The 20,279-nt window shown below is 43.8% G+C and overlaps 1 protein-coding gene and 1 long non-coding RNA gene across 17 annotated transcripts in view; one reads left to right on the top strand and one right to left on the bottom strand.

Moving 5' to 3' along the window:
* The first annotated feature begins 889 nt into the window (after window positions 1-889).
* The window catches only part of CSNK1G1 (casein kinase 1 gamma 1), a 57,726-nt gene continuing 38,336 nt past the window's right edge, over window positions 890-20,279 (top strand). For 6 of the 10 annotated variants that reach the window (XM_081839120.1, XM_081839111.1, XM_081839112.1 and 3 more), the window contains exons 1-3: window positions 12,679-12,802; window positions 16,612-17,003; window positions 20,004-20,044. In XM_081839120.1, coding sequence (XP_081695246.1) covers window positions 16,826-17,003; window positions 20,004-20,044 — 219 coding nt within the window. In that variant the 5' untranslated portion in view covers window positions 12,679-12,802; window positions 16,612-16,825. The other 4 variants (XM_081839115.1, XM_081839113.1, XM_081839116.1 and 1 more) reach the window with 4 other exon arrangements.
* Window positions 2,971-12,657, bottom strand: LOC309328939. 7 transcript variants are annotated; one of them, XR_014150919.1, is made up of 5 exons: window positions 12,541-12,657; window positions 10,414-10,975; window positions 10,056-10,137; window positions 4,701-4,782; window positions 2,971-3,156 (listed from the first exon to the last, which is right to left on the bottom strand). It is a non-coding gene; the product is annotated as an uncharacterized lncRNA (long non-coding RNA). The 7 variants fall into 7 exon arrangements; XR_014150924.1 differs by lacking the exon at window positions 12,541-12,657 and adding an exon at window positions 9,688-9,851 and having other exon boundaries at window positions 10,414-11,024; XR_014150920.1 differs by lacking the exon at window positions 10,414-10,975 and having other exon boundaries at window positions 10,046-10,137; window positions 12,541-12,643.

Genomic DNA, 20,279 nt, shown 5'->3' with positions numbered 1-20,279 from the left:
GGTCCCGCTGGAGTACAGGGTCAGATTTAAGGTGCTGGTTTTGATCTTTAAAGCCCTTCACGGCCTAGGACCCTCACGGGACGCCTCTCCCGGTATGCCCCACAGAGAGCCTCAAGGTCCATAAATAGCAACATCCTAGAGGTCCTGGGCCGTAAGGAAGTTAGATTAGCCTCAACCAGAGCCAGGGCCTTTTCAACACTGGCTCCGGCCTGGTGGAACGCTCTGTCTCATGAGACCAGGGCCCTGCAGGATCTGATTTCTTTCTGCAGGGCCTGTAAGACAGAGTTGTTCCATGGTCTTTGGCTTGGAGTCAATTTGATTCCCTCCCCCTCTTTCTTTTTTCTCCTCCTGTGATGAGGCTGCATTTTAATGTTTTAATGTGTTTTAATCTTGTTTTTAAGTTGTATTCATTCAACCTGTTTTTATTATTGCTTGTTAGCCCCCCTGAGCCTGGCCTTGGCTGGGGAGGGTGGCGTATAAATAAATTATTATTATTATTATTATTATTGGCTGCAAGCCTACTTTCCCAAGAGCAGGCCAGGGAACTGAACTGAATGGGGGCTTGTACTAGAGTAGACATAGCAGTTCCCTCTCCCCACCCAACCCTTTTGTTGGAAACATTAACTCGGCTACTTCTCTGGAACGAATGCGTCGCTTTCACCCCTCCGGTTCCTTTTAATCCACGTGTTTCCACATCCTCACAATCAGCGGCTGCTCCGCGGGGGGGGGGGGCAGGGCGGCGGCAACTCCTCCCCCCCTCTGAGTCACGTGACCCCCCCCTCTCGCCATAAAATCCCCTCCAGCTTCCGCTTGGTAACCGAACGCGGTTGCTAAGGCGCGTCCGCGGAGCCCGCGACCCGGAAGCAGTTTTTGTGACGGCGCCTCGGGCCGGCTGGCTTCCCTCCGATAGGGCGCCGGCTGGGCGTAGGGCGTGAGCCCGCAGCAAGAGCTTCCGGGGTGTCCCGCTCTCCCCCCCCCTCCTGAGAGTGCTTCAACGAAGGAGGGGGCAGTGGCTCGGGGTACGCGCCCCCTCCCGCGCCCCCCCTACCCCCACCCCCCACCCCGGGAGAAGCGGCCTTTCCTCAGGACGGTAGGAGGTCAGGGCGGGTACCGCTCGTTTGCGGCGTTGACTTTTCCCTCAGCGCAGAGGCGCCTCAGGCTGCTGCTTTTACCTCCGAGGAGGGCGGCGCGGGGGGCGTCTCTCTGTGCCATTAACGGCGGTCGACGGGGCCTGCCGTTGCGAGGCAGGGCGAGAGGAAGGGGGGATTTGGGGAGGGGGGGCGCTCCCTCGGCTCAGGCCTGTTCTGACTTGCCCAGGCCTCGCCTCCCTGATAACACTTGGCGCGCCTGGCTTGCGAAGCGCATACGCTGAGGTTGCCCAACGTGGAGGCTGCGTGTGCCCCGCTTTTTGGGGGGGTGTGGGGGTGGGGGGTGGGATGCCTGGAGCCGAGTTTCGCCTTTCTCCCTCCATGCTGAAGAACGGAGCCTTTTCAGCCATGCAGGAGCTTTTGCGCAGGTGTTTCCAGGGTTCTTTGTGTGTGTGTGTGTTGCTTTTCCGCTGCAACCTGTTTCCAGAATAATAATAATAATGGTGATGATTGTATTTGCCCTAACTCGATGTACTCTAGCAAAATGCTGAGCTGCTGCTCACCACGAAGGACTGGCTCCTAAGGGGTATTTGATCAAAAAGTTCGCGCGTGTTTGAGAGAAAGCCTCCCAGTTTCGTAGCTTCCAGGTTTTGCCCTCCCACCAGCTCTGCCTTTGGAGAAGACAATAGTGCTGCTGCTATGATGCTTCCTACCGTCAAAGGAGACCAAATTGCTATTAGGGGTTCAGGCCAGTGGTCTGTCTAGGTCAGCCTTTTGTCTACAAGATTTGGTCATATTAGGGCGGTATATTGGTAAATTAAGGAGCACTATACAAAATAATGCTGCCAAAGATGAGGAAATCGTATGTTTGGTTGTCAGTCTTTTTTAAAAGGATACTTCTGATACAGGGTTGTGACGCACAAATCCCGTGAAACACACTTCCACTGGCTAGCTGCACATGGTGTGGAAAACATGGTTTGTCTTTTTTTCTTTAAACCTGTTGGGGGTCACACATAGTGTTTATGAGTAAAGTTTCTGGCCATTTTGAAATGCTCTGTAGCTGTTGAATACTTCATATCCTTCATATCCGGAGCATGCAGCCTTTTGCTCCTCTTTGTAGGAAGCCAAGCTAAACAATTTAGGAAGAGTAAGGATGTGACTCCATTAAAGGAACTTGGAAGTTTTTCTGCTTTCTTTCTGCTATGGGCCTGTTGAGCATATTGTTTTTCTTCTCTAAGCCCTGATGATTCCATAGACAAAATGCAGCAGTTTATTGTTATTAGCCTTTATGTAGAGATCTAAACTAATGCTGATCTGTTGCTGTGCTTCTTAATATGCCTTGTTTCTGCATTTTACTAGTTGTGGGGCTGAAAGAGGTTTGTTCGTATGAAGAAAAATCATTTGCTGTTAGGCTTGTATTAGTTTGTAATTTTTTAAAAAATAGTTTATTTGGTGTTTGTCCAGATGATACTACCATGTGTGCAAGATTCATATGGTGTGCAAGGATGCCGAGATGTGTGCTAAAATTATACTAGTGTATCTCTGTGTTTGTTAAAAATATGCAGCTGAAAACCAGAGGTAATCTTAAACATAGTTACTTGAAACTAGGTCTTGTTAAATCAATCTTTCAAGTCATGCTTAAAGTTTGGCTGTCTTATTGTAGTGCAGATGGAATGCCTGCATATGCTTCTGCACTACATTATTTATTAAATACAACTTGTTTATTTCGGGGGGGGGAGCAGCAAGTTTGTTTAATTCTTTGTTAGGACCTGAGTGAATCTTATAGGTGGTATATGAAGTATATTACCAGAAGATGTTTCGATCTCCAAAACTGTGGGTGACCTGTCACTGCACCTACAGGAAACTCCCAATTTATGCAGGGTTTCGTTCCAAGGCACCACACATTGTGTATATTTGAAACACCATTGAAAAAGCCTGCAAATGCCCCAACCTGTTCCACCTCTTTTTGTAATGTTTTTGGGTCACTTCCGGGTTTGATGCAATGCGCGTGTGAGCAGCTACAAACATTGGGCGCTCCTAAAATGGTCACTGTCTGTATTGTATGTTGCTTCTTCCTGTTAGAAAGCTGTAGAATAGATTTTAAAAAAAAATGTTACTAAAACTGAAGGCTGCATGATTCAGAAATAGAGCAAATTTCACAGACACAAGCAAAAATAAAATTTTAGCAATTTTTATTCTGGTAGCCTGACATTTAAGTACACATCTAGGAGTAAGCATCATTGATATTATTTTTAAATATCTTGGTATCACTTTCCAAGCCACATCTAGCTGGCTTGCCCACTTCAAGACTGTAGCACTTCTAACACGTAGGACAACTGGTGCTCTGCTCAGTTTCTTTTATTCGAGGGGAGGGCAACTGGTGATCCCGGCACTAAAAATTTTTGTTGGAAAAGTGATTCCACAGATGTTATACGGAGTAGAACTCTGGGGTTGGAATCAGAAGCTGTTAGAACGGCTTGAAATCTTCCAAAATTTTTATCTCAGAAGAATTCTAGGCCTCCCTCAGAGTACTCCGGCAGCTCTCCTAAGAGTGGAAGTAGGATTACCTTCTGTGTCTGCCAGGGCCCACTTAAGATTCCTGCGCTTTTTCACCAACCTCATAGATGCCCCGAACACCTTATTGGCTAAACAAGCCTTTATATCATTACAAAATAATACCACTTGGCATAAAAGCCTACTAGACATTCTATCCAGATACAACCTACCTGAGTTTAATACTCTCAAATTGTGGAGCCCTGATAAAGTTCGGGAATGGATCTTTGAAAAAGATGCCTTTTTGGGCTCCACCAAGATAAAAAACTCAGGGTTTTCCTACTGGTTCCCCCGAGTAAAAGCAGTCAAAATCTGTGCCAACTACTTGGTGGATATCACCGATCCCATCCTTCGGAGAGCTTTCACTATGGCACGGTTTCAAACATTGCCAACTGCCTACCTGACCGGTAGATACACAAAACCCCCAGTAGAACATCGTTTATGTCCTTGCCATATGAAAATTAAAGAGGATCTTACACATTACTTCCTCTATTGCCCCATTTACTCGGGCTTTAGAGACGCATTGCTGCAAATTATACCCAACTCTATAACCAGTCCTGAAGATAGAGTAAAATTTTTGTTAGTTGATGCAAACCCACGCATTACCCATGTGGTAGCGGTCTTTGTGATGAAGGCCATGAAAGCCAGGGAAAGATTTATAGACGACAATGTAAAGACCCCTTCATCGTCTGTTTAACTCGCTGCTTGTTTTCCCTCCTTTTCTATCTTGTGGGAAGAAGGTTTTGTTGGCATAGTATGTAATGAATTTTAATATTTTTAACTACTGTAGTGTTGATTTTTGTGCACAGGCATGGTCCTCACAATAAACGGATTTGATTTGATTTGATATTACAGTGGTACCTTGGTTTACAACCATAATCCGTTCTGGAGGTCTGGTTGTAAACCAAAATAGGTTGTAACCCAATGCGCGTTTTCAGCAATGGGGCCTCCCCCCCAAAAATTGGTTGTAATCTAAAAAAAAGGGACACACACTTCTGTTAGGCTCAGAAATTACTGGAGCCCTGGCTAATTTATGGGATTGGTGTCGCTTAGACTTACCTGCTCTACTAGTGCAATAAGGGTGTTCTTCCCATGTGATTTGCAAACTTCCAAACTTCTGCCTGCAGTATACACCTGGTAGCTGAAAATGACAGATTTTTACACTTAAATTAGCAGTCAGTTTCCTGCAAGAGAGAGGTAGCAGAGTTATATCTTTAGGCACTAGGGAGTTGTCTTTAATAGAATCCAGCACATTTCAGAAAGGTGATTTTGTTGTTCATTATCTATATGGAGGCACTGGGGATTTAGAATTCAGTAACTCACTTAAGTTCAATTTGTCATTTTTAAAGTACAAGTTAGAATAGTGGTGCCAGTTCTGAACTAATGCCTGGTAGCTATTTTTGAGGGGATAGTGAAAACGAATCCAGCAGTGACAGAGGTGTTGGGGTGTGGGTGCAGAATATGTGCCACGTAGAGGTTTCTTTGTACTGAATCTTGAATCTTTCTTATCTTTGTAACACTATGTGTGCAATAGTCTTTATTCATTGTGCAATTTATAGGATTGACTGCTACATTGTTGTTAACGTAGAGTTACTATTGAAAATGGTTTGGAACAGGCATAGGCAAACTCGGCCCTCCAGATGTTTTGGGATCCCCATCATCCCTGACCACTAGTCCTGTTAGCTAGGGATAATGGGAGTTGTAGTCCCAAAACATCTGGAGGGCTGAGTTTGCCTGTGCGTGGTTTGGAACATCTGGTGCAAAATGCTGCATCCTGCCCTACCTAACTGATACTGGGAAGAGGAAATTGGTCCTACCAGTGTTGCAGCATTACATTAGTTCCATATTAACTTCTGGGACTAGTTCAAAGTGACTGTGTTTGTTTTTATAAAGCTGTTTATGGCACAGACCTTGCAAATGTAAACTCAACTGTACCTTGAACAGCTACCAACCTACATGCAGATCGAGAAAATGTTAGGGAACTGCAGTGGGAGCCTCCTTTCAAGGTGGTCATCTGCTCATAATAATAAATTATTGTTATTATTATGTAAAGGGAAGCTTTTAAAAGTTTTATTATGTTTTGGTATACTTTGGAAGCCTCCCAGAGTGTCTGGAGCAACCCAGTCAGATGGACGGGGTACAAATATATTATTATTATTATTATTATTATTATTATTCATTGGAATGGATAGGGCAGTGTTTCCCAACCTTTTTTGGGCAAAGGCACACTTGTTTCATGAAAAAAATCTCGAGGCACACCACCATTAGAAAATGTTTAAAAAATTAACTCTGTGCCTATATTGACTATATATAAAGTAACTCTCTTTAATAGGCATCAAATAAACACAAAGAAAGTACTGTATTTTTCGCCCCATAGGACGCACTTTTTCCCCTCCAAAAATAAAGGGGAAATGTGTGTGCGTCCTATGGGGCGAATGCAGGCTTTCGCTGAAGCCTGGAGAGCAAGAGGCATCGGTGCGCACTGACCCCTCTTGCTCTCCAGGCTTCAGGAAGCTGTCCGCAAGCCTTGCGCGCCCGGCAGGAGCTCCCGCCCAGCGGCAAGGCTTGGGGCGGCAGCCTGTTGCCCGAAGCACAGGGAGCCCTCCGGAGGGCTCCCCGTGCTTCGGGCGAGTGTCTGCAAGGCTTGCGCGCCCGGCGGGAGCTCCCGCCAGGCGCGCAAGGCTTGGGGCGGCAGCCTGTTGCCCGAAGCACAGGGAGCCCTCCGGAGGGCTCCCCGTGCTTCGGGCGAGTGTCTGCAAGCCTTGCGCGCCCGGCACGAGCTCCCGCCAGGCGCGCAAGGCTTGGGGCGGCAGCCTGTTGCCCGAAGCACAGGGAGCCCTCCGGAGGGCTCCCCGTGCTTCGGGCGAGTGTCTGCAAGGCTTGCGCGCCCGGCAGGAGCTCCCGCTGGGCGCGCGAGGCTTGGGGCGGCAGCCTGTTGCCCGAAGCACGCGGAGCCCTCCGGAGGGCTCCCCGTGCTTCGGGCGAGTGTTTGCAAGCCTTGCGCGCCCGGCAGGAGCTCCCGCTGGGCGCGCAAGGCTTGAGGCGGCAGCCTGTTGCCCGAAGCACAGGGAGCCCTCCGGAGGGCTCCCCGTGCTTCGGGCGAGTGTCTGCAAGCCTTGTGCGCCCGGCAGGAGCTCCCGCTGGGCGCGCGAGGCTTGGGGCGGCAGCCTGTTGCCCGAAGCACGCGGAGCCCTCCGGAGGGCTCCCCGTGCTTCGGGCGAGTGTCTGCAAGCCTTGCGCGCCCGGCAGGAGCTCCCGCCAGGCGCGCAAGGCTTGGGGCGGCAGCCTGTTGCCCGAAGCACGCGGAGCCCTCCGGAGGGTGCCCCGTGCTTCGGCGAGTGTCTGCAAGCCTTGCGCGCCCGGCAGGAGCTCCCGCCAGGCGCGCAAGGCTTGGGGCGGCAGCCTGTTGCCCGAAGCACAGGGAGCCCTCCGGAGGGCTCCCCGTGCTTCGGGTGAGTGTCTGCAAGCCTTGCGCGCCCGGCAGGAGCTCCCGCTGGGCGCGCGAGGCTTGGGGCGGCAGCCTGTTGCCCGAAGCACGCGGAGCCCTCCGGAGGGCTGCCCGTGCTTCGGGCGAGTGTCTGCAAGCCTTGCGCGCCCGGCAGGAGCTCCCGCCAGGCGCGCAAGGCTTGGGGCGGCAGCCTGTTGCCCGAAGCACGCGGAGCCCTCCGGAGGGCTCCCCGTGCTTCGGGCGAGTGTCTGCAAGCCTTGCGCGCCCGGCGGGAGCTCCCGCCGGGCGCGCAAGGCTTGGGGCGGCAGCCTGTTGCCCGAAGCACAGGGAGCCCTCCGGAGGGCTCCCCGTGCTTCGGGCGAGTGTCTGCAAGCCTTGCGCGCCCGGCGGGAGCTCCCGCTGGGCGCGTGAGGCTTGGGGCGGCAGCCTGTTGCCCGAAGCACAGGGAGCCCTCCGGAGGGCTCCCCGTGCTTCGGGCGAGTGTCTGCAAGCCTTGCGCGCCCGGCAGGAGCTCCCGCTGGGCGCGCAAGGCTTGGGGCGGCGGCACGGGGCGGCCGGCCGAAGTGAGCGGCGATGGGATTTGGGAGAGAGCTCGCTCTCCGCCCCGCGTGTGCTCGCCGCCTCCGCCGCCCCGCCTCTCGCCGCCGGACTCGCCCGCCTCCCTCCCACGGCACACCAGGCAACGTCTTGCGGCACACTAGTGTGCCGCGGAACACCGGTTGGGAAACACTGGGATAGGGAACCCAGGGAAATGCTTTGAACTCAATCTAGAGGCTGTGTAACATTTCTGTTAGGCACGCTTTTAGATATGTTAGTAGCCTTGGTTTGGATTACAGTACAGATGAGTATGTATTAGGTTTCCATATACTGTATGTGGGGTCTAAGACCAGTTAAAATAGTTGAAGCTTTTGTTTCATGTTAAAAAACAGAAAGCTTCATTTGGTGCTGTCTTCTGAACACTTTTATGATAAATAGGTGGGCAAGGCCTTGGTTACCATTTTACCTAGTTATTATATACAGCTTATTGTAGGTGCTTTATAAACACAAAATGACTGAGCAATGATGCCTGCCATGGTAGAACGTCTGTGTGGCATTTGCTATTACGCTGCTTTTCATTACTGGGAAACTTATGTAACCTGGAGAGAGCATAAATATTAAGATAATTTATTCTAACCTATGATTTATGGGTGCAGTGGAACTTATTGCTGCAGAAAAAATCCAGCCTCTTTGCGCTATCAGGGTTCAGATATCCTGTAGCCACCTACTTGTTCAGTTTCTCAGCACTGATGCGTGGGTACAACTGTGAACTGCATCCATGGTAACCACTTTTAGCTGTTGACTGAACTACAAATAAGTGGCTAAACTATGCAGATTTATTCAAAATGTTTATAGACATTGATATACAGTGGTACCTCGGGTTACAGATGCTTCAGGTTACAGACGCTTCAGGTTACTGACTCCTCTAACCCAGAAATAGTACCTCAGGTTAAGAACTTTGCTTCAGGATGAGAACAGAGATTGGGCGTCGGTGGTGTGGCAGCAGTGGGAGGCCCCATTAGCTAAAGTGGTACCTCAGGTTAAGAACAGTTTCAGGTTAAGAACGGACCTTCAGAACGAATTAAGTTCTTAACCTGAGGTACCACTGTATATGGTGGGTTGGTAAATTTAGATCATGGCATTTGCTTGCCTGTCCAGAGAAGTGGAACTCATCTTGGCTTGTTCATTTTCAGAGCAAGACTCCAAACCCCAGTCAAATTCTAAACTCTGCTTCTGCTTTGTTCTTCTGGTTTAGAGTGTTGGGGATGACGGTGAGTTTGCACAAGTGGAGCATTGCTCTCCCAATAATTCCAGAACTCTTAAAGCCAGAAGAACGAAGTCTCTGTTATTCTCCCTGCAACACACACTCATTAATCCATCTCTCAAGGGGGATTTCACTTTAGATTATGATGATTGCCCCCATCAGAGCTCCACTCTTTGCCCCCACCCGGCCTTCACCAAATTACTCTCTCAATCTCTCTGGACTCCATTCTCAGTCTTCCTCTGAAGGCCAGGCAGCTACAAGCCTCAGCATGCATGCATCCATTGTGTTGCTAGGTCTCACCCCTGTTTGCTGTGGTGGGGACAATTCCCCCCATATCAGCTCTTTCCTTCATACACAGAAAAACACAGAAAGGGTGGTCCCAATCAATGCCTCCAACCAATCCAGTTTGCAGCATTTCCCAATCTTTATCTTTTATTCATTCAGAGAGCAGAGGAGCTACATTAAGAGTGTGAGTGTGGCAGGCTATAGCTTGCCTTTATAATATTTTTATTGCTTTGCCTGAAAGGTTTGTGAGTTGAGAGAGAGGGGTAGGCTTGGTGGACTTGAAGATGAAGTGCTGCCAAACATCAGAAAGATCATGTAAGTGAGTGTGTTTATCAAATTAATTTTTGAAAACTGAGCAGAGGACAACATGGAAGGGGAAGGTTGGTTACCATCACCAGCTTGTCCCCCAAATAATATATTTTGTTGCCCCCTTGTTCTGTTGTCAGAAATAGCAGCTGGTGAGGACATTTGGAAGAAAGAGGGGAGATTATGCAAGCTTCTGTTCCTCCCACCTCCATTGCCTACTTTCCTTCTTTAAGAATTTGGGCTTGACTCTCCTTTCATTATAGAAGTTGTAATGTTTCTTCTTTCCCTCAGGATTAGTAAAATAAGACTTCAGTCCTTGAGAGTAAGTCCTCTAGAGCCCAGAGAGGATTACTTCTGAGGAGACAGAGGCCTGTTATAAATGTTGGAAGACTGTTAATATTAGTATTACCCCAAAATTTATCAGGTGCTTATTGTAAACAGTGAAATCAGAGGGAAATGAAATGTGGAAAATCTGGATTTAGTTTTTCCATTTAATCTCACTGTTTACACTCCACCTACCTAACATGTGTATATGTCTGTATACAAATATACCATGCCACGCACATTTACTTACGACCTGGGATAAAAACTTCATGCATCTGGATTGAACAGTGGTCCATGAAAGCTCCTGCCATGATACATTTGTTATTTGTTTTCTGAAAAAGAAAGACTTATGATAATTATTGTTTTATATTTTGAGTGTACCAGTGCCACTTAGCCCCCTAACTTTAGCACTATACAGTGCTGCTTACTGAAATCAGAGTTCATTCAGTATGGATACAGAGAGGAAAAGGTGGAAGTATTTCATCGTACTCCATACCACAGGACTCAGCTCCCAATTATTTTACCTCCCCAGTATAGATAAATTTACAATGCAATCCTATACATGCCTACTCAAGCTAATCCCATTGAATTCATTGAAGCTTATTTACAGATAAGTGGACTGAGGATGGCAGTCTTAGTTGATTTTAAAATATATGTGTGAAGTTTTCCATAGGGTTGCTGCCTAAATTCTAAAGAAAGAATGTTGCCATCTGTTGTTGAGTCAAGCTTGCACATGCTAGGGTTTTGCCCCAGTAGGAATCATGGAACTTTGCTGAAAATTACCACAGCAACAAAAACAACAACTATAATAATAGTAACATATGTGTTAGAGTTCTAATCTGAGCAGTGCAAGCTGGTAGACAATTGAGCTGGATGTTGATCATGTACACCAGAGGTTTTCAACCTTTCTGAGTCCACTGCTCCCTTGACCAACCATTCTTTCTGCAGCTCCCCTGTTGCCTGCAGGCAGCCCCTCACCTCTTTTTGAACACCCTCCCTTGTGAAGTGTTCCCTCGGCCTCCTCTTCTCTCCTCTCTCCTTGGGAGTCCACTGGACAACAGCCACCACCGCCCCGGTCTCTGAGCTTACATGCCACAAGAAATGTGGCATCCCAAGTACCCAAAACCTTTTAGGTAACAAGATTCTGAAGACTCAGCTGTACAGGCAGTCCTGCAAAACACGTTATCTTGCGAATGGAGTATTCATAAACATGCTATTATAGAGGTACTGCTGAAAAATAATGAATTAGGTTGTGATCCCAATCCCATTTGCCTGAGAGCAGGCTCTTTTGAATTCAGTAGCATCTATTTCTGTGTTGAAATGTTTAGGATTCTGCGGTTAGGCCTGTTCTTCCAAGAATTCTGATATAACAAACATATTTAACTGTGACTGCAGTACTTGATGAACCTGCGACTTAATATATTTGGTTAAGAGTATCTATGTACATACCCGTATTTATAAATATTAATTGTTCAAATGACTTATGATTGTCCACTACTGCTGAGGCTAACCCCCATTAATGTTTCTGGTGGTCCGTTAATAATTGCCATGAAAAATGTGATATTAAAAATGAGTCATTGATGTGAATTGTATATTAGTTCACTTGTTTTGAATTTTTTTTTACCGTAATTGTTAAAATGTGTGACTGAATTGTAAAATATATTAACATTGACAATATACACAATCTCCCCCCCCCTTCCCGGTGGTGACTAGACATTCTGTTGTTGCGCCCATAGTCTAGGTTTAAGGAGCCATTTAGTGAATAGCTTACATATCTGAGTTTCTAACACGGTATTGAGTACCTCTGGTGAAGACTTGCTTGTCATTGCTGAAACTTTTGGAATATTGCTCTGGTCCCAGCTTTTTATGCAGCTATAGATAAAGCATGGCTCCAAATACCTCTCCAGCCCCAGTAGACATACTTCTCATTCATTCTTGACACCAAGTGATTAAACTGTTTTATTCTGGGCTAAACATTAATAGTTTTGTGTTCTGTCTTTTCATGCTTGAATATGAGCAGAAAGATATCTGTTTCTACAGACCAGAAAGAGGAGCTGTTGGTTGGTTGGTCATATACACAAAGTAGACATATGAAATATTAGGGTTATTCTTCCTTCACAGAGCTCTTTTAAGTGCTAAAGAACTTGCAGAAAGAGAATAATTCCAGTATGTATTGATTTATAAATCTTGTTGGACAGAGTCAGTGCTGTGCATAATAGAATTGTACAGTGGTGCCTCGCAAGACGAAATTAATCCCTTCCGTGAGGCTCTTCGTATAGCGGTTTTTTCGTCTTGCGAAGCAAGCCCATTGACAGCTTAGCAGATTAGTGCTATTAGCAGTTTAGCGGCTTTTAGCGGATCAGCTGATAAGCGGCTTAGCGGCTTAGGAAAAGGGGGGGGGGGAACCGCAGGAACTTGCAAGACATTTCGTCTTGCGAAGCAAGCCCATAGGGAAATTCGTTTTGTGAAGCGCCTCCAAAACGGAAAACCCTTTCGTCTAGCGGGTTTTCCGTCTTGCGAGGCGTTCGTCTTGCGGGACACCCTGTATCCAATTTTAGTCATGCTCACTACTAAAATTAATGGATGTGACTAATATAGAGATCTTAATTTCAGTGTGTCTACTCAGGGTAGAACTTAGCTGGATACAACCCATAGTTTTTAAAGTGCTCAGTAAATTCTAAGTGTAATACACACGACTTCAAAATAATACACGTGACTTTTCGATTATTACTTACTATTTTTAAACGGCAAAATATTATTCAAAGTGAGGACTCCTTGCCTTCCTAACGGTTGTGATTATACTCGCTGAATAACACTTGAACAGCATTATGTTATCACAGCCACCTAAGTTCTATGAGTCTCTCACATTCTAGGGTGATGCAGCTTCTCAACATCAACCGGCCAATTGGGTTTTACAGAAGACATGTAACTTGGAACATAAAGATATTTCTTGGGTTAAACGACAAAATGCTATTGTACCTATCCTTTCTGAGCCAGGTATGTCAAAATAATTAGGTTAATGGGGAGTCTAAGAGGATAGTAGTTAGAAAAATAGCCTATTATAGCAGCCATTAAAAATATACGGAAAATTAGATATTGCCTTAAATTTTCACAAAATCAGATCATACAGTTTTTCAAACATATCTGCATTACAGTACTACATCTGACATTACCTTTTTCCTAGACAGAAATGAAGCAAATTGGAATTCTGTTTCTTTTGTATTTTCTACTTGGGCTTTTTATCTTTTGCTTTTGCAGCCGGGTATACATAATTTACATAGGAAGCCGCCTTATACCAGGTCAGACAGTTGATCCATCTTGTGAAGTATTGTCTACTCTGACTGGCAGTGGCCTCTCAGTTCCATCCAAATGAGATCACAAAGCCACCTTACACTTCGTATGGTGCAATACCCACATATGGACTGGACAGTAAAATGCCAACTGATTGGTGAGCTTGAATGGCCATTAACCAATATTTTAAGCTAGTTTGTCTTGCATATTTTGAACTTGTGGAGGCATCTTAAGTTATCTGAGCTGCTGTCACTACCACTGCCTTGCCCAGCAACAACTACTATCTTTTAGTGGGTGAGCGTGAGGAGATTCTCATGTGCAGTGACATATCTAGTGGCTGTGTACAAAAATCTATTAATTGGAATGAATGTATATGGAAGTTTGTTCTAGCAAAAGTGCTGTTCCCTCAACAGATGTGGAATTTTCTTGTGGGGAAAACAGTAGGCTTTCTCATCGTAACAGAAATAGCTTTGAGTTGTACATGTCTGCAGTGTACAGAGTCAGAGGCTGGCTTTGGTCATATGGTGCCCTAAGCAAGGGTTAAACCACAGAGCCTAGGACTTGCCGATCAGAAGTTCAGCGGTCCGAATCCCCGTGATGGGGTGAGCTCCCGTTGCTCGGTCCCTGCTCCTGCCAACCTAGCAGTTCGAAAGCACGTCAAAGTGCAAGTAGATAAATAGATACTGCTCCGGCGGGAAGTTAAACGGCGTTTCCGTGTGCTGCTCTGGTTCGCCAGAAGCTGCTTAGTCCTGCTGGCCATATGACCCGGAAGCTGTACGCCGGCTCCCTCGGCCAATAAAGCGAGATGGGCACCGCAACCCCAGAGTCTGTCACAACTGGACCTAATGGTCAGGGTTCCCTTTACCTTTAAGCAAGGACAAAATGTGATGCCCTCCTTAAGTTTGAGTAGGTACTCGTGTAAATATAGGTGGTGGTTGTTGTTGTTGTTATTATGCACCCCTTCGGCTTGGCACCTTTTTGGGGGGAACTGTCTAAACTTCCCTAAATCTGATGCTGAGAATGGTAATTGCCTAATACTGTTAGAGTGTTACAAAGGTATTACATTATTTTTGATTGAATAAAGTACTGTTAAAACGATACTTTAAAACTCTTTATTAAAAAGCATTTCACAAATTATTTATTCTAAAAGAGAAAATGGTTCATATGGGTTCTCCCCCAGTTCTTCTCCCCCCCCCCCCCGTCCCGCTGTTGGAAGGCTAAATGCTTTGCATGAATCAGTATCAGTTCAGTATCAGTTTTTAGCTTTGGGGTAGTAGAGCTGGGGAAAACTGTTGGTCAGAGCAGACAAGGCTAGGCAAGATGGACCAATATTTGGACTTGGTATATGACAGCTTCTTTTGTTCATATAACATAGTTTATCCTTTAGTGAAAATGTCGGGTACCAGACTTAAAACGCCCCATCTCTACCTGTTTTTAAGCAAGTTAAAGAGTGACTGAACTAAGTAAAGGTTTCAGGAGCTCTGAAAATACATTCTAGGGTTGTCAAACAGCAGAATATGGCAAGTAAAAAGTTAGGATAACAGAATACAATATTAGTAACTATTTCTATTTCATTTTTTAAATATGCATTTGGATATGGCTATTGTTTGAGATTGTTTTAGAGCAGAACTGTTCCCATGCGGTAATGTTAGTTTAGTACATGGACACTAGGTTGTCTTGTCTTTATTATGCAGCCTCAGTTTATTTGTATCTTAAAAGTTTCTGACAATCTTCAGGACTGTATTACAGAAGAGGCGCTGTGATGAGCAGAAAAGTACATATAATTAGGAATACAAGTTAATGCAATCAGAGTAATTTGAGTCAAACTGAATGTACAGCTTTAATACACAAGAAGGATTAGGGAATTTTATAATAGGGAAGCAATCCAAACTCATGGTAATAGGCTGTTATCAGGCCCCTAGGAAGATAAAACCTTGTCATTTCTAATGTTTTGTTTTATAAATTGACTTATATGAAATAAGCTGCACAACTTCAATGAAGTCTGATTCCTATGGTGTATTCAAATTAAGTCAACAAGGCTCTGTCTTTCTTTGAATGTGCATATTAATGTCAAAGTGCAAGTATAATTGGTCAGTCTAAAGATAAAAGTATCCCAGCCTGTTAAGGAACTTTAATTATTTTTTTTTACTTTTTCTGTTATAAATCTTCCTCAAAGGAAGTATTTTATATCAAGCAGACAACAATTCTTAAATGTTAGGCAATAGTGATACAGAGAACTTGATAGGTGGCTGAAAAATTTAAAAGTACATGGATATGAACTATTTCTTAGTGAGATACATTTACCGAGAATGTTTACAACTATCTCTAGAGCTGGCAGTAATAGACATTATGTTTTGGGTCTGTGATGTCTCCAGAATCTGAGGACTTAGTTTTTGTGTTCTTGGCTGGGGATTGGGCAAGTAACCATCGGTAATGACAGACTTTAAATTTGTTTCATGATTAGTGGGGCTAAGTGTGAAGGGTACACTGTTAGGCAAAGAAGTATTGCCTCTCTTATGCCAGTTTGATGAATAAGGCATTTAAAAGTGTTGGAGTGTGTGTGTGAGTAAAATTGACTTTCCTTCTAACATTTAAAAACTGAAGCTGTGACAATGCTTAATATAATCAGCATTAGGTTGAAGAATTTTATCATGTCTGCTTTTGAAACCAACTTTATGTTAAACATTTCATACCCCATCTTCAGTTTGAAAACTTCTAGGGCTGCTTATAATATAGAATTTAAAGTCTTTTAAATCTGTTTTAATGCAGAAGCAATTGCTGCTATGTTTTGTAGCATTTTAAATTATATCTATACGTACTTTGTTTTAAATACTATTTAAAATGCTACAAAACATAGCAGCAACCACTTCTGCATTAAGACAGATTTAACAAACTTTAAGAGAACTCTGGGGTTTGACTGAGATTGCCTTGTAGAATTCTACATAGCACATATAATGTTTAAAATTCGTAATCTTAATTTTGTAAAATATAATGTTGAAATTGTATTCATAATGCAGAAATGCAAAAGCCTTCCATATAACAAACCTAAAAATTAAACTCTGGCTACCCTTACTTTACCCAAAGCATTAGCTGACAGTGTGATTTGTATGATGTACGAATGCATTTGTGTTCTTGGGCGTTATTTCTGTCAAGCGTTATTTGTCCCTTTGTACATCTAGACTCATGAACATTGTTCATAAGTGTAGCCAGATCCACTTCTTTGTTACCTGATATAAAGCTAAGATATTCTTCTAATATCTTAGATTGAAAAGTGTGAGACTTTTGGAATGGAGGAAAACTGCCGTTTCCATAGCTGGGAATGGCTATGGGTAGTGTCCATCTCTATTCAAGTTTATATTTTCCACAGTGAGAAACAACAAATGGTTACACTGACACTGGCAACCTGATGAAAATGCTGATTCCAAAATAGCTATCATTGAATTCTATTTTAGTGAACAGCTTGTTCTTTTATAAATAGGGTTTTGATCTTACAATTGCCCTTTTTTCTGTTGTAGGTTATATAAGATTCTCCCCTACCTTGCGGAGGACTCTGGAGTTGCCCATCGAATGTTCGGTGGAAGAACACAAATAACCTGGATATGGTGCCAAAAGATCTCCAAATGATTTTATAGTTTGACCCAATGATTCTTCTGGATATATATTTCTCTCTTCAAGAATAAGTGCAAAGTCCAAATCCTGCTCACTGGAAGATATTTTTATTTTAAGATCATGGACCATCTTACTAGGGAGAAAGATGAAAGGCGAACCGGAAAAGGAAATCCAGCAAGAAGTTCACACAGTTCCCGAGCATCGAGTTCCACTTCAGCCTCTGGTGTTCTTATGGTTGGGCCCAATTTCAGAGTTGGCAAGAAGATAGGCAGTGGAAATTTCGGAGAGCTCAGGCTAGGTAAGAGCATATAACTTTCACAGGTTGTAAACAGGGCTACACTATTTAGTTAAAATCTTTTGATCAGCTAAAAAGGTGTCCCTAATTGTGCAATTGGGGGACGCGGGTGGCGCTGTGGGTAAAACCTCAGCGCCTAGGGCTTGCTGATCGCATGGGCGGCGGTTCGAATCCCCGTGGCGGGGTGAGCTCCCGTTGCTCGGTCCCTGCTCCTGCCCACCTAGCAGTTCAAAAGCACCCCTAAGTGCAAGTAGATAAATAGGTACCGCTTAATAGCGGGAAGGTAAACGGCGTTTCCATGTGCTGCGCTGGTGCCGGCTCACCAGAGCAGCTTCGTCACACTGGCCACGTGACCTGGAAGTGTCTTCGGACAGCGCTGGCCCCCGGCCTCTTAAGTGAGAAAGGCGCACAACCCTAGAGTCGGACACGACTGGCCCGTACGGGCAGGGGTACCTTTACCTTTACCTTAATTGTGCAATTAATGTACAGTACATGTCAAAACTTCAGATAGCAGGTGTCACCTTAGGAAAGGCATTTCCCTGTCTCCTGTGTAAGGGGGATGCCCTTTCTAAGGCAGTTTTTGCTGCAGTATATACATACTTCATCCAAAATGTATGTTTTTCATATTGTTTCATATGAAAGTTATAATTAACGCTTCTTTACTTGGGTGACATCTTTCTTCCCCCCCTTTTTTCTGCTCAGGAAGTTTTAATATGCTATTTTTTACTATACATAACTTGGTTTAGCTGAATAATTTCCATATATACAGAAAATGATGAAGTTTATATAAATTTATAAACAATGCTTAATGCAGTTCTTTCTTGAGCGGCTGTTTTTCAGAATTCTACAGTATATAATTTTCTGTTCCATAATACTGCTAAATGAAATTTTCCCATATAAACAAGCAATTATTTTGCTTTTATTTTTTAGAGCAGATAAAATAATTAAAGCCCAGTATAATACCCACCAGTTTGTACTGGTTTAACTGGTTGCTGCAGAATGCTGTTTCTTAAAATGAGATGATGATATCCATTATTTCCTATGGTAACATTTCTAGCCTGTGCTACCTCCCTCCACTCTGCCTGAAACTGCAGCAGCCAATCAGCTAAAGGCAAACAAAGGAAAAACTGATTTGTCTGATCTCTCTCCCTCCCCCTCCCCCACTTGGTTTTTGCCTAAAATTGCTTCCTCCAACCAGCAAAACACAAACAAGTAAGAAGGTAGGCAAACTCCAGTTGTTCGGATATCTGAGCCAGCCTTATGTAGTGAAGTTTGCGTATAATACTTTGTGTTCAGATAACAGATTTCAGATAACAAGTGTTTTGATAGCGGGATCCGTGTGTACAATATTATTCCTAAACTTTCTTGCTTCTGGGTAAAACCACCAGCTAAGGACAAAGTCAGCCTTCCACACCAACAGCACATGCTACTCACCATATAAAACATCTCACCATATAAAACTCACCATATAAAACATCTGAGGTAGCTGTAATGCATGCAGATACTATTTCATCCACAATTCTCTGAAATTCTCAATGCTAATCAGGCAGTTTAGCTATTCAGGTTTGTCCAGCCATAATCCCATACATTCTCTGTTTTCTCACACATAAAAGAAATGCTAAGGTTTCTGCTATGACACATGTGCATCATCTAAAAATAAATGAATTGTGCTTCTTCTGATATACTTTTACCCATATGCAAATCTAATCAAGAACTTGTTTGATTTGCACATCTAATCAGTGGTTTGCTTGTTCAGTCAACTTAAATCTTATATTCTGAATTCAAGACACATGCCTATATTTTCCTCCTCTGTCCAGGACCCTTAATTTTTTTCCTGCCCCAAACACCGAAGGGCAGGTAGGCAGCTCCTAATTTTGACTGTTGCTTCCTCGTAACATGAATGCTCTTTCTTCACCTTTCTCCCCTCGCCCCAATGAGGTTGGACTTTGTGTTTACTCTGTAGCTGATACACTACTTGGGAAAGACTTTACAGCAAGTTTTAGTTGGGGAGTAAAATAAACCTCACTAGGGTTTCATTTATCGTGATTTTATTTGAGCCTCAAAAGAATGAGGAATTTTATTTAAACTCAAATTTCAGTTATGCTTCTGAAGAAAAGTATAAGCATGAGGTAGTTCATATAAAAGTTGGATATAAATTATATTTTAATTGACTGTCATGCATACACTTTAAACTAGCAATAGTATATAAATGAAGTAGGCAATCTAGCTGACAGTTTCAAGACCTTTGTGCTTATGTGAAACTTGGGTTTGTTTAAGTTTGTTTAGGCTCATTTTCTTTAAAAAAATTTTTTTAAACATTTTTGTTTGGTTCCCTCCCCTCCTAAATAGGGACATTCTTGGCCATACTTTTCTCTGAATAGTTTTGTATTATTAAATGTATATAAAAGAAACATTAAATCATTGAAGAATTTATGTTCTAAAACAATGGGTGATAAAGAATAGGTGAATTGCACATTATCCCCTCTAATATTGTATATAATTATTTTTGGCACATAAACAACATTCTCATAATAACATACAGTCACATCTTGGTTTTTGAACAGCTTAGTTCCCAAATGTTTTGGCTCCCAAACATCACAAATCCAGAAGCGAGTGTCCCAGTCTGTGAACTATTTTTGGAAGCCGAATGTCCAATGGGGCTTCTGCGGCTTCTGATTGGCTGCAGGAGCTTCCTGCAGCCAATCAGAAGCCGCAATTTGTTTTTCAAACATTTTGGAAGTTGAACGGACTTCTGGAACGGATTCCATTTGACTTCCAAAATACGACTGTAGTCAGATTTAATTGATTCAGTTATACAGCAGACTAGATGTTTTGAACTACATATTGACTGGGTCTGATGGTACTTGTAGCCCTAATATCTGGAGAGACCAGGTTGGTGAAGACTGGAGTAAACCTCTTTTCATTCTGGAAACCTGAAAAACTGGCAATACTGACTTACCTGTCACCATTGTGATGTTTATCGTGTCTCTGTTTCCATTGCAGGCAAAAATCTTTATACAAATGAATACGTAGCAATCAAACTGGTGAGTAGATGTACAATTTTTAAACATTTCTGAAATTCTGAGTGTTAAGCAAACTAGGAGTTTAGATTATTCTCCCGTTGATCTAGACTATGTTTTCCTGGACATCTCAGTAAACTGTTGTCTTTTAAATTCTTGATGGAACACTTCCCTGTTGTAAACACACTCATGAAATGCTTCCATAAAGAGATTTGGAAAACTGTTTTGTTACTAACCTGCCATGTATCTTAATAATATT

Source organism: Podarcis erhardii, assembly GCF_964252035.2.
Source record: "Podarcis erhardii genome assembly, chromosome: 14".
Classification (NCBI taxonomy): domain Eukaryota; kingdom Metazoa; phylum Chordata; class Lepidosauria; order Squamata; family Lacertidae; genus Podarcis; species Podarcis erhardii.
Note: the sequence above shows the minus strand (reverse complement) of the source record. Positions and strands in the feature narration are given on the sequence as shown.